A 14,198-nucleotide genomic window follows, 5' to 3' on the forward strand; every position below is an offset into this window, starting at 1 on the left:
CAGAGAGTTGTCTTTACTCCCGCATTTGGCGCTGATTTGTAAACTCTGAAAAAGGAAGGAAGCCATCAGCCGACTGTGTCCAAACTCAAGCCAATGACTTGTCAGTCACCCTTCAAATACTTCTTGGCCTTTTGTGTATTTGTCTAAAACCGACCCCCCTACAACCTTCCTATGTAGCTATTCTTTTGAAAAATCAAGCATTTAGGAATATTTATACCTATCCCTTTTTCTACTGAGGGGTCGTTTCATGGAATGTATAAGAATAATACTACTGAAAAAGATGTATTAGGAATATTAAGTGGGCGTTATGACATATAAATTTGTAAAATTTAAATGGAAAAAAAAGTAATTTTTTTAAAGCGAAAATGATATTTAAAAATTATAATTGTATTTGGACATAAATATAATTTTGATTTGTTTTTGAATTTTTGTCAGTGATCTAATTGAAAATTTTAAAAAATAGCTTTTTGGAGTTTTTAAAATTTTCGAAAAAAATCAAAATTAAGTAAAAATTAAAAAACTATGGTCAAACACTAATTTCAAAAAAAAAAGTAAAAAAAAATCGAAAAAAGTGAAACAAATTGGGGAAGTTTGGCAAATACACATGCGCAGGGAAAAACAATTACCCGCCCTTACCCATTACCTTTTCCCTGTACCCAGTTTTTTTAATACTCAAGCAAATGAAGTCAATTAAAGCTATTACTCCCCCGTTTCAATTTAGATCATCTAGTTTGATTCGTCACGAAGTTTAAGATTCTTTTTTTTAAAATTTGTGGTATTAAAAAGTTAAGGGATAAAAGTTTTGTGGGGCCATGATATTTGTGTAGTTATAAAAGCTTCCCATTAAGGATAAAATGGGTAAAATGGAGAGTTTAAAGTTAAATTATTTTCAAATTTAGAAGTGTGTCATTTATTTTGGAACAACTAAAAAGGAAAGTACATCATATAATTTGAAACGGATGGAGTATAAACTAAGCCAAGACAAGCCAAATTAAACTAAGCTAAGCCAAAATGGGTAAAAAAAAAATGGGATGAGTGGGTAGGTAGGTAGGGGTAATTAGTTTTAATTGGGTAGGTATATATTGTAACTAGTTTTCAAATGAGCATGAAAGGGTAATTAGTTTACGATCAATGGGTGTTTTGCATAAATTGCTCAAATCATGGCCAAATGGGTTCTAAGATTAGTAATGTTGGAATTAGTCTTGCTGAGATTATAATTTATTATTGTTTGGTTTGATGTACCATCCATATTTGTTGGAAATGATAAGGGAAAAGGTTTTAAATGGGCGGTTCAATCTTTATACATGCGTATTCATGTATTATTTGTTGGAAAGGATAAGAGAAATGTTTTAAATGGGCAGTTCAATCTTTATACATGTTTATCCATGTACTAAAAATTATGCAATTACTAATATCATATGGTTTGCCATACATATGAATAGTATTGAATATGGTGTATAACTAATACATAGGTTGAAAAAACACCAACAAAAAAAGAAATTAATAATATCAAAGCTAATACATGTATTATTTCCTCTAACACATCCCACCAAATGAACCCTAGGAGGTATTAGAAAAAATAATGCAAGTATTAGTTTTGTTTATTACTAATCTCTTGTTTGATATATTTTTCAACCTCCTAGTATTTATGCAAGTATTAAAAATCTTTGCAATGCTAATACCATATGTGTTAGTTATATATCTCATTTGGTATTATGCTATATATAACTAATACATAGCATACACATGGTATTAGCAATGCAAAGATTTTTAACACTTGCATAAATATGGTTAAAGACATAATTGCCTCTCAAATCTCTCAAAATCTATTCCAAATACTTTCTGCCATATTTTGTAATTGACATAATAACTACACAGGATCGTTATTTCAGTTTACTATTTTAATACTGATGGAAAATATATAAAAATTTATATACTTTACTAAAGATTAATAATAATAATAATAATAATAATAATAATAATAATAATAATAATAATAATAATAATAATAATAATAATAATAATAATAATAATAGCAAAAATATATTCTGTAAGAGAACCCACTATTTGCTCCCTTATAAAAAACGTTAGCTTTAGATAGAGTAAGAATGTGGAGGGTAATAAAATTGTTACAATAAAAATATTGTACAAAGTTAAAGAATTTGGAGAGTATTTTTGTAAACAGTCAATTTTTTTAGAAATTATGAAATACTTTAATATATCAAACCAAACAGTAGATAAAAAATAATTTCAATATTACTAATGCCAGCATTACTAATCCAAACGACTCCTCTCGACTAGTTCATTATCTGTTTATTTCTTATCATTATAGGTACGAGTATTTTGTGCATCTAGATTTAGATAGAAAGAAATAAATTATTTACTAATATTGTTTGCCTTACTAATAAGTTTTTAGACCTATTTTTAATCTCATATGATCAATGTTGTCATTTGGAGTTGAATCTCTAACAAAGAAATTTAAAAAAAAAAAAAAAACTAACACTTAAGGATTTGAACATGCTAAAGGTAATTTTTATAACACGGTTGCTGCTAGAGTAATAGTTACATTATATCAAGAGAATTTAACAATTTTAGTCTAACGGCAACTATGTCTTAAAAATTACTAGATCAAAGCCCTGGGGTGGAAAGAAGGTGAAATTCAAAAATAGTCAGATTTACAAGTTTAATTGAAAAATAGTTATAATTTTAAAAGTAATCTAAATTTAGCCACTTTTCATGTAAAGATAAATCTGAACGAAAATACTGTTCAAAATCCGAAAAATATTCCAGTATAATATACTGGAGTTCGAAGTTTTTACATGTGAACTTCCATCATAATATACTGGAGTTCCAGCATAATATACTGGTCCAACATAATATGTTGGAAGTTTATACACATGTGCTCCAATCTCCAGTTTATTATGCTGGATCTTTCCGTATGCTGGAGTTCCACTGTTCCAGCATAATATGCTGGAAGTTCATACACAAGTGCATCAATCTCCAGTATATCATGCTAGAATTTTTCATGTTATAGCAAAATAATTATTATTTTTCAATGACTTTGCAAACGTTGATTATTTTTCAATTATCAATTTGAAAAAAACTGGCCCTGCTATTTTGATTTTCACGTGGAAAGAGTCTCCTTTAACCCATCTAAAAAAAGAATTTGTAGAAGTAGGAAACAGATTTTCAAAAAGACTTTGAAAAGCAACTCTACCAAGTGCATAAATCATTTTAACCAAGTCATTTTGTGTAGAAGTAAGTTGTCACTAATTTTTTTTTTTTTTTTTCAACTTTACAAGATGTCCTGGCCCAAATGTTCTGTTTAAAACTTCTTGTCCCATTTTGGTAATTAACAAAGAAAATGATCCCTTATAGGAAAAAGAACACAGTGCAAGTGAGAAATGAACAACACAGTCCCAAAAAGTAGTCCTTTATAAGGGAGCAAATCAGAGCACCTAACAATACTACTTTCCTCCTCTCCTGTCTCTCATTAGTCAATCACACTGCTCTGCCCTTTTTTTTCTTTCTTCTGTCGACAAAAACACAAGAATTCTCTATCAGAATTTAACTAAATTTACTACACTAAGCTTATGGATAACCAAAGAACTACACTTCTTAATTGGGCTTACTTCTACCAAGGCAAGGTCAGAATTATTTCTCACTCACTATTCTACATTTTTATACATTTCCAAGCATTTTGATGGATAATTTAAGACCATCTTCATGGAATTTGACCGTGTGATCTATAGGTCACAGATTCGATTCATGAAATTATTTATTGATGCTTGCATCAGGGTAAAATGGGTATATCACACCCCTTTGGCTGCAATCCTTCTCAATCTATACGTGAACGCGGAATGCTCTGTGCACTTTTTGCCATTTTTTTCTTGGAATTTGAAAGCAAAATCTTGATGGGGTTTTCTTTTTTCTTGTGTTTTCTTGAAAATTTCAGAGCATGGATGAGCTGAGGCAAACACTGTTGCTGACAACATTGGAGCTGGAGAATACAAGGTTGAAAGCTCAAGAGGAGCTAAAAATGAAAGATGATGAGATAATCCAACTAAAAGATCTGCTAAACAGAGCCATTAATGACAAAAATGAAGCTCAAGAAAAATGTCAAACATTGGTATTAGAGAAACTCTTACTCCAACAACAACAACAACAACAGCAGCAGTTGCTACAGCAACAGTTTCAACAAACAGGTCCAATATTATCTGGAGTTTCAAGCATTGAAGATGAACCAAGAAACAATGGCTTCTCTTCTTCAGATTGTGATGAAAGTATTGTTTCTTCTCCTATTATAGACTCCATTCAACAATCCCATTTAGTAGAAAAACAACAAGAACAAGAATTTCCTATTGTTATAGACAAACCATTGCCAGAAAATGGGAAATTTTTGCAAGCAGTAATGAAAGCAGGGCCACTACTTCAAACAATTCTTGTTGCTGGTCCTCTTCCTCAATGGCGGCACCCTCCACCACCTATGGATTCTTATGAGATTCCACCACCCCCTGTGGTTATTCCCTCCCAAGATCCGATTTTTAATGCTTTTAACAACTGTGGGAGACTAAACAAGAAAAGGGGTGGAGGTCTTTTTGATGACTCTGATTCTTCTATTGGAACTAAGTATCAAAGGGTTGTGCTTTGATTTCCAGTCTTGATAGAATTTAGTAGTAGTATTATATTTAAGAATATTTAGTGAGGCAGGCCAAAGTTGGAGGATTGAGTTGGAAAAGAGAAACTGATGTTTGAAATTTTGTACAGAATTGGAAAAGATCTGAATTAGACTTTGTTGAAGAGAAGGCTAAAAAATTATTGTTCTGAGCTGAGTTATTTTTAGTTTTTGGTCAGTAATAGTATATTGGTTGGATTGTCTCTTTCCTTTCATTATTATTATTATCTTTTTAGAGTTCGATCTTTGCATTATGATTCTTGATGTAACTTTACTAAGCTCTACATATTAGTGAGTTCACTCTCCCTCTCATTATATTTTGATCACGTCCAAATATGCCTCGTAAGAAGGACTAAGCGATCGCTGCAAATATAACTCGATTCAAGTCCGGAGTCGAATCCCACAAGGAACTAACCTATTTACTACAACCTTAAATAATGCTAATGATAAGCTCAGACAACTTTCAGATGCAATAGTTTTATGAATAATCAGTGGAATTTATTTAGCCAAGGAAAAATGACAATAAAATTAGCAATAATCAAGACTAAAATTGAATTCAAGGTAAAAGGATCTAGGGCTATTGATTTCCCCAATTGTCGGATTAATTCTCAACTCTTTAGCTATAATCTCGCTGTAATACTCTATGAGAATTATGAGTTTCGGGCTACCGTAATTACCTTTCGATCAATTACGATAATTTACTAGAAGCATTCTCTCGAACTACTCTAGTTAACAATTTATGCAACTCAGAATCATCCCACCAAAGCTTCGTTATTTCTAACCCCACTTTTAAATTCAAGTAATTAATCTCTTAACTTCCCCAAAGTGGTGTAGTTTAACAACAATCTAACCAAGTGTTCTTTCTCAAGCAACACAAGGTGAATAGACACGATTAATCGAGAGCCATTTCAATTAACCACAATACAATACGTAATTGAACAATCATAGAACAAATACGGCTCAATTAAAACAAAATAGAGTCAAGACTTCATCCAACAATTGGTTCCATCAACCCTAGATAACAGATTTAGCTACTCATGCTAATGGAAAATAAATCACTAAAATAATTCATAATCAACAAATAGAAGTATCAAGAAGAAGATGAAAACTCTTAAGAATTTATCTGTCTTCTCTCTCTTGTTCTTGCCTCTAAAATCTTCTAAAAACAACTATCTCATCTTTCTAGGCGAATTTAGGTTTCATATAGGTTTAGGTTAGTCGCCTAGGAAATTATATAATTAACCCTGCGTGTTTGGCTTTCGTCCGCCCGCGGCTGCGGATTCGACCGCGAATTTGGACTACCTCACTGCCTTGATTTCGTGGACCAGTTCAGGGCCCACTCCGCGACCGCGCACCTGGAGGGGTCGTTTCGCTTGCTTTTATCGCTCCTTTTCGACCGGGCTAACCTTCGATTGCCCTTTCACATTCCATGTTGACTCCTAAACATTCGTTAGCTCCCTCCTAGCTCGGAGTAGCTCCTGCAAAGCATTAAATTCTTAATTAGAGAATTTTGTTATTTTTTAGCATTCAAATATCAATAAAGTGCGGCTAAATTAGAGTGTAAGTAGTGTCTAAATTGCATGAATATAGCATACTATCAACACCCCACACTTAAACCATTGCTCGTCCTTGAGCAATCAAACCACACTCTAAGAGGCTTAATTTCACTGAGCGACTTCCCTACTCGTCACACCAAGAATATTTCACATAAATTGAGTACATTAGTGCTACATCTACACCTCAAGAGTTGACTCCCTTTAGCCCCGCAATGTTCCTAACTGGCTTACTTACTCTATATCAAAGGTCCAGACTTACCTCTCCTTCATGAATCAAGTGCCCGCTCACAACAAAAGAGACTCATTTCACAATCAGTTAAATTCATACACACTGAGGAACTTTAAAAGGAACAGAATTCACTCACCCTCAGAAATGACATTCTTGTGCTATAAAAAACGCACTATAGGCTTGCCCGTAGTGTACGACTCTACTAATTGAGCTCACTCAGTCTAGGATCAAGTAGGACTTTATTTGGATGTAATGTAGATTGTAGGTTGGGTAGGATATATTTGGATATATAATAGTGACTATACCTCCCTAAGCACTTTAATACATTTATTTTACAATCAAGTCCACACCTAAGTTAAACCAATATTTTATTTTTATTTTTTTAACACCACATATACCACCCAACACTTCTTCTTTGAGCACAATCACCTTAAAAGCCACCAAAAATTTATTACCAATCAACATGATACACCATTAACAATGTTCTTCTTTTTTTTTCTTTTCTTTTTTCAAGTGGCCTTTTCCAACAAGATTTACCTTTCTCCTTATTTCCTAGTTCTACTCAAAAGCTCCATCAACTACCCCACACTTTATCCTTTGTAAATTCATAGTATTTCCAGTGCTTACGAGAGGTAGAGGATTCAAAAAGATGGTCAATTCAAACAAGGGATAGGGCTTGTAATGTGGTTGCCAAGGAAACAGGATTACATGCTCAACGGGGTTAACTATGGTACATAACAAATAGGTGGGTGGAGTATGTATATATATGGTTCAACAAAGAAATGCCTATATAACTTCTCATACTAAACAAGACTACCATTTCGCTTTGCAGACACACAAGGCAAGTTCTAGGCGTTAAATGTCGTGCACAAAATATAACAAGCCTCCCACACACATGGCGCATGACTCATTCCAGATTAGATCATCAAACACTCAGATCAGGGTATTTCAGCCAAATTAAGAACATACATTTTAAGTCCTTCTTACAAGAGTCAACAAATGAGCCTAAGTGCCACACTAAAGTAACTACTATATTCAAGGCATTACGAAATCAAACAAGGCTTACTATTTTAATTTTGCCCATAGCCCATAAGTTCCTAACTAAAAAAATAAAAAGCTAACTACATCCGGTTCAAACAAAATCCTTGTAAAAGAACCGCGGTTTGAAGAAAAACCAAGGAGGAATTGATACACTACTACAAAAGAAAATCTTCTTTTTTTTTCGACTTTAGTCCCTTAAGAAACCCGTCGAATGATATCCATCGTTGGGCTAAGTCGAAATTGATTTATACAAATAAACTACGAAATTATCTACATACAACAAAGTATCCCCCACCCCACACTTAAAAAGATGGCATGTCCCCATGTCATACAAAGTAAAGTAATGTGAGGTAAAGGAACTTCCCTGGTGGATCAGTATTGATCGGAGACAGTGCCAGGGTCGAGATGACATGCTCTCCCCAGCGCACGCAGCCAGCCCATGATTTTCTTTTCTGACTTCGCATTTTGGGTTGCCAAAGCGTCAACTCTGGTCCCTAATTTCATGACGGAAGTACGCAGTCCTGCCATGTCTTGTTCTAGGGTTGTCATTCGCGTGCTCCGTCTAACCTGGGATGGTCCTTCAGCCACTGCAGCTTGTTCCTGTGGGGGTAAGACAGGTTCAACCTCCTCCTGCCCTTCGTCGCCCTCTTCCGACGCATTAGAATCATCACTATGAGTTGCTCCTGGTGCCACCGGATCTTTCCCGATGGTCACTTTGTCTGCCCGGAACTTTGTTTCTTTCTTTACCATGCCATCCGCATTTGGGTTCTCAGGCACCGTTGCTGCCCGGCATAATCTAGTGATCAGATAGAGGACAAAGAATCCATACCTCTTCTATGTTGAACGGATGAATATATCAGACTGAAGAACCTTGGCCACATCGAAGTCGTGGCCATTCACGAAGCACTATATCAAGGTTGCTCTCGGACCATTTACCTTCGTGGTGTTGTGGGACGGCAGTAAGCGACTGTTGATGATGTACAAGCAGCATTTTCCTTCAAAAGTGAGTGAGGAAGAGTGTAGCTTCGATCCCGGCACAACCCACACTACCACTTTGTCTGGTGCACAGATAGTTCTGAAAAACCTGTTCCATGTGATGGGTTATCTCCTGTAAGTATCATAGAAATCCTCCTCCCCATTGAATTCAGGCAATCGATACACTCTCCTGATGGCTTCTAACGATGCATCCACCCTCGTGTGTCGCACAGTGCATATTCTATCCTCATGTTCGGGGCAGTTGGCATAGAACTCCCGAACAAGCATCAAGTTACCCTCCTCCGGCTCTTCGAAAAAGTTGTCCAATCTGTGCCTGATCAACTCCCGATACATATTAGGGCATTCATCCTGGAGGGACACCCTGTCAATACCCCTTTTCGGTATAAGTTTTTTAGTGGCCTTCAAACTGAAACTGTCTTGGGTAGCTCTGGAGACAAACCTGGTACGATCAAACTAAGTTGCACTGGTCTGTGCTCGTCCCCGAGATGAGCCTCCATGACCACTTGATGAGGCCCCGGTAGCGCGTCTCTTCCTTGAGGGTTGCATTTTACCTTCACAATAAATACTACTAATCAGTGGATAGAGGAATATGTGCCCCAATGGCGGTTACTCAGACTTCACTCGCATAATTGTTCACAATTTATCTTCAACACTCATTAAGACAAATCAACAAACAAGTAGTGTGCATATGTACCCCCAAGTCACCCAAAGATCAAACCCAACAATGGCTTCCTCCAAATCAATCAATTCAAATAGCCTCCATATACCACATATAAACCACAATGCAAATCCCAAACAAAAGTACCTATGATTTTACTACCCTATACAAAAAAGGAAATAAAAATTTTAAAAAAAATACTAATAAAGAGGAATAAAATCATGTACTTACTTGGAGATCTTGAGAAGAACGGAGGTTGAAGATCGGTTGAGTGGAGAAGAGAAGGAAGGAGAAGAGTCTTATGTTAAAAGGAAAATATGGGGGAAAGTAAGGGTTTGGGTTCTTGAGGTTAGGGAGGGAAGAAGAGAAGTGGGGGGAGTGAGGGATTTGGGTTGTTGAAGTTAGGGAGGGAAGAAGATAAGTGGGGAGGGGGGGAGTGAGGGGTTTGGTTTCTTAGAGTTAGGAAGGGAAGAAGAGAAGTGGGGGAAGTGAGGGTTTGGGTTAAGGAAAAGAAGGGGGTGGGGGATTAAAATCAAAAAACTTACCTGGACAAGCCCGGGCTTCCGCGGCCGCGGATACTGGGCAGAGGGGGTCCCAAAATCCGCGGCCCAATCTGCGGTCCAACCCGCCTCCGCGGACGGGGGGCAGAACATAGGCCTAAATCCGCGGTCCAATCTGCGGCCGCTGATCTCCGTCTCCAGCCAATTTTTGTGTTTGTCGCATTTTTTTTACCTAGTCTTGGGTTAATTTCGACCCTTGAATCCTTCCGATGCGCGTGATCTTTTCCCTGCACACTAGTAGGTCGGTCAAAGTCATTCAAAATCAATTACAACAAACAAATTTAGAAAATAATGGGTTGCCTCTCAAAAAGCGCCTAAGTTAACATCGCGGCACGACGATTTACAACAAAACATGGGTTGCCTCCTACGAAGCGCCTGATTTAACGTCGCGGCACGACGCAGGCTTTCATTATCACTCCTCGTTCGCATACTGGGGCACTTCCAAAGTTATCACCACTCTATCCCATTTCTCTTCGACCATTCCAAGGTAATGTTTTAACCTTTGCTCATTTACCGTGAACTTGTTTGTCCCATCTTCGGATTCAATCTCCACAACTCCGCTTGAGAACACTTGCACCACTCTGAAAGGTCTTGACCATCTGGACTTCAACTTACCCGGAAACAACCTCAATCTCGAGTTGTATAACAACACTAGATCTCCGGGCTTGAAGTTCCGATCTAAGTTGTGCTTATCATGGATCATTTTCATCTTTTCTTTGTATAATCTAGTATTTTCAAAAGCATGGAACCTGAATTCCTCGAGCTCATGTAAATCAGTGACTCTGCTGGTACCTGCGGTCTCTATATCCAGATTCAGCTGTCGCAGTGCCCAAAGTACTTTATGTTCAAGCTCTACCAGAAGATGGCATGCCTTTCCAAACACCAACTTATACGGTGACATACCAATTGGAGTTTTGAATGATGTGCGGTATGCCCATAATGCATCATCCAGCTTCTTCGCCCAATCGGTCCTTTTTGCATTCACTGTCTTTGTCAGGACACTTTTAATTTCTCTATTGGACACTTCAACTTGCCCGCTCGTCTGTGGGTGGTACGGTGTGGCTACTTTGTGGCGAACTCCATACTTTTCCAACAGACGTGCGAACGCTCTATTGCAAAAATGGGTTCCACCATCACTGATTATAGCTCTCGGGGTGCCAAAACGTGTGAAGATGTTTTTCTTTAGGAAACTTGTTACCCCTTTTGCATCATTGGTTGGGAGAGCCACCGCTTCGACCCACTTGGAGACATAGTCAACCGCTACCAATATATATTTGTTACCATACGAGCTGACGAACGGCCCCATAAAGTCGATCCCCCACATGTCAAAAATCTCCACCTCTTGAATTGTTGTCATCAGCATCTCGTGATGGTGAGATATGTTACATGTCATTTGGCATTCATCGCAACTTTTGACCCAAGCATGGGCATCCTTGAACATAGTAGGCCAATACAATCCCGATTCCAACAGTTTTGCTGCTGTCCGAATTCCTCCAAAGTGTCCACCATATGGTGAAGCATGGCAAGCCTGCAAAACAGAAGGTTGATCTTTTTCGGGGATACACCTCCGGATCATGTTATCTACACATATTTTAAACAATAGAGGTTCGTCCCAATAAAAGGCTCGACAGTCGCAGAAGAACTTTTTCTTTTGAATTGAAGAGAGTTCATAAGGTACAATACCGCTTGCTAAATAGTTAGCAATATCAGCATACCAGGGCGTCTCCTCCATTGTCACAGCAAGTAACTGTTCATCCGGGAATGTCTCTGTTATGTCTTCAACCTCCATTCTCTTTTCAGCTCCTTCCAATCTTGAGAAGTGGTCTGCTACTTGATTGTCTGTCCCCTTTCTGTCACGAATTTCCAGATCGAATTCTTGTAGCAAAAGAACCCAGCGAATCAAGCGTGGCTTTGACTCCTTCTTTGCTATCAAGTACCTAATTGTTGCATGGTCAGTATAAACAATAACTTTTGAACCAATTAAATACGACCTGAATTTGTCGAAGGCTAACACTACAGCCAGCATTTCCTTTTCCGTTACAGTGTAATTGAGCTGTGCACCGCTGAGCATCCTGCTTGCATAGTAAATTGGGTGCATCATCTTGTCTTTTCGCTGCCCCAAGACTGCTCCTATAGCATAATCACTGGCGTCGCACATGAGCTCGAATGATTGCTCTCAGTTGGGTGCAACAATGATGGGTGCAGTTATCAGTCTCTTCTTCAGCTCCTCAAATGCCAACCTGCAATCATTAGAAAACACAAAGGGTTGATCCTTTTCAAGAAGTTCACATAAAGGGTTAGCAATTTTGGAAAAATCTTTTATGAATCGCCTGTAGAACTCGGCGTGCCCAAGGAAACTTCTCACTGCCTTGATCGAAGTGGGCAGTGGAAATTTCTCAATCACATCAACTTTAGCATGGTCGACCTCAATTCCCTTACTGGACACTCGATGCCCTAAAACTATTCCTTCTTGTACCATAAAATGGCACTTTTCCCAATTCAGCACCAAATTTGTCTCCACACATCTTTTTAGCACTCTTCTCAAATTGTGAAGACAATCTTCGAATGAATCCCCCACCACGGAGAAATCATCCATAAACACCTCCATAATATCCTCCACCATGTCAGTGAAAATGGCTAACATGCACCGCTGGAATGTAGCCGGTGCATTACAAAGTCCAAAGGGCATTCTCCGAAAGGAAAAGATGCCATATGGACAAGTGAAGGATGTTTTCTCTCTGTCTTCTGGGGCTATTGAGATTTGGTTATACCCTGAATATCCATCAAAGAAACAGAAGTGGGACCGCCCAGCTAACATGTCCAACATTTGGTCAATGAAAGGCAATGGGAAATGGTCCTTTCGAGTGGCTATGTTCAGTTTCCGATAGTCCATGCAAATTCGCCAGCCTGTGACTATGCGAGTCGAGATCAACTCGTGATTCTCATTTTGTACGATCGCCATTCCTCCCTTTTTTGGCACACATTAGACAGGACTGACCCAGTGGCTGCCAGAGATGGGGAAGATGATACCCACATCCAGCTACTTGATCACTTCCTTCTTTACTACTTCCTTCATATTTGGGTTCAAACGTCGTTGATGTTCCCTGGAAGGTTTATGCCCTTCTTCCAGAAGAATCTTGTGCATGCAAAAGGCTGGGTTGATTCCCTTTACATTCTTGCAATACCTTCAATAGTTTCTCTACCTGTACAGCTAGCAAACCAGATGATATAATAACAGGCAAAGAAGAATTAGGCCCCAAGAAAGCATACCTGAGGTGGGCTGGAAGCGGTTTTAGGTCCAGCTGTGGTGGCTCCTCTATTGATGGTTTTGCAGGTAGTGTTGCTCTCTTTTCTAAGCGTAGGGGCTCGAACTGAGGTTCCCTTTTCCATAATCCTTGACCTTCGAGATCCATGACCCACTCTGCCAACCCTTCATCGTCCATATCTCCCAAATTCATCAAGCAGGTTTCTAGTAGATCCTTGACATTAAGGGTCTCGTCCTCTTCTTGTAGTATCACATCAACGGCCTCCACTAGTGAGCAGTTTGCAAATTCACTAGGTCTCCTCGTGGATTGTTGAATGTTGAATATTATTTCTTCATTGTTCAACCTCATTTTCAACTCTCCAGTCTCACAATCAATTAATGCTCTCCCAGTGGCTTAGAATGGCCTTCCCAGAATGATGGGTATCTCTTTATCCACCTGACAATCAAGAATAACAAAGTCTGCAGGAAATACAAATTTCCCCACTTGCAGAAGCACATCATCAATAATTCTTGTCAGTCTTTTGACTGTGCGATCAGCCAGTTGCAGCAACATTGAGGTCGGTCTAGCTCTGCCAATGCCCAGTTTCGTATAGATTGCCAAGGGCATCAAGTTTATGCTGGCTCCCAAGTCACATAATGCTTTAGCAACAGCATAACTCCCAATAGTGCATAGGATAGTGAAGCTACCTGGATCAGATACCTTTTGGGCCATAGGTCTTGTCACTACCGCGATGCAGGTCTATGTCAGAGTTACAGTGGACAGGTCCTGGAAGTCAAATTTCCACGACATCAGGTCTTTCATCATTTTTGCATACCCTGGTATTTCCCTCAAAGCATCTATCAGTGGAATATTCAATTGAATCTGTCGAAGCATTTCCATGAATTTCCTGTATTGATCATCTTTCTTTTGTTTTGCCAATCTCTGAGGGAATGGTGCAGGAATCAATCTCTGTCCATTACTTGATGTCTTTTCTTTGTTGGAAACTTCTGGCACAAGAGGTGCCACCTGTTCTGAGACTTGTTCATCGTCCTTCTCCTTACCCTTGTAAACCTGTGCTTATTCAGTTACAACCTCGGTGAGCTCTGCTAACTTATCTGCCTCTAATGTAACTGGAGTAGTTGGCGTAGTCTCTCTCCTAAATTGAGCAACTTCTTGCTCTCTGTCTAAATCTCTTCCATTCCTGAGACTCACTGCCATTAGCTGATTTGGGTTCTGTT

At 38.4% G+C, this 14,198-nt stretch overlaps 2 protein-coding genes across 3 annotated transcripts; one reads left to right on the forward strand and one right to left on the reverse strand.

The window, feature by feature from the left end:
* The first annotated feature begins 3,448 nt into the window (after nt 1-3,448).
* On the forward strand, nt 3,449-4,915 carry LOC107807913 (uncharacterized). 2 transcript variants are annotated; one of them, XM_075222000.1, is made up of 2 exons: nt 3,449-3,642; nt 3,956-4,915. In XM_075222000.1, the coding sequence occupies exon 2, from the start codon at nt 3,959-3,961 to the stop codon at nt 4,649-4,651; it is 693 nt and encodes a 230-aa protein (XP_075078101.1). In that variant the 5' UTR covers nt 3,449-3,642; nt 3,956-3,958; the 3' UTR covers nt 4,652-4,915. The 2 variants fall into 2 exon arrangements, with proteins under 2 accessions (XP_075078101.1, XP_016487853.1); XM_016632367.2 differs by having other exon boundaries at nt 3,450-3,647.
* Nucleotides 4,916-13,374: 8,459 nt separating this feature from the next.
* Nucleotides 13,375-13,692, reverse strand: LOC142164078 (uncharacterized). Its single transcript, XM_075221249.1, has one exon. It carries the CDS (start codon nt 13,690-13,692, stop codon nt 13,375-13,377), a length of 318 nt encoding a protein of 105 aa, XP_075077350.1.
* Between the last annotated feature and the right edge of the window lie 506 nt (nt 13,693-14,198).

This window comes from Nicotiana tabacum, chromosome 9 (assembly GCF_000715075.1).
Source record: "Nicotiana tabacum cultivar K326 chromosome 9, ASM71507v2, whole genome shotgun sequence".
Lineage (NCBI taxonomy): Eukaryota > Viridiplantae > Streptophyta > Magnoliopsida > Solanales > Solanaceae > Nicotiana > Nicotiana tabacum.

Excerpts from the sequence above, each read along its gene's own strand:
- LOC107807913 (XM_016632367.2), top strand. The coding sequence starts at position 3,594 with ATGGATAACCAAAGAACTACACTTCTTAATTGGGCTTACTTCTACCAA. Across the intron at positions 3,648-3,955 it reads CTTACTTCTACCAAGGCAAG|AGCATGGATGAGCTGAGGCA; the intron begins GTCAGAATTATT and ends TGAAAATTTCAG.
- LOC142164078 (XM_075221249.1), bottom strand. The coding sequence starts at position 13,692 with ATGGCCCAAAAGGTATCTGATCCAGGTAGCTTCACTATCCTATGCACT.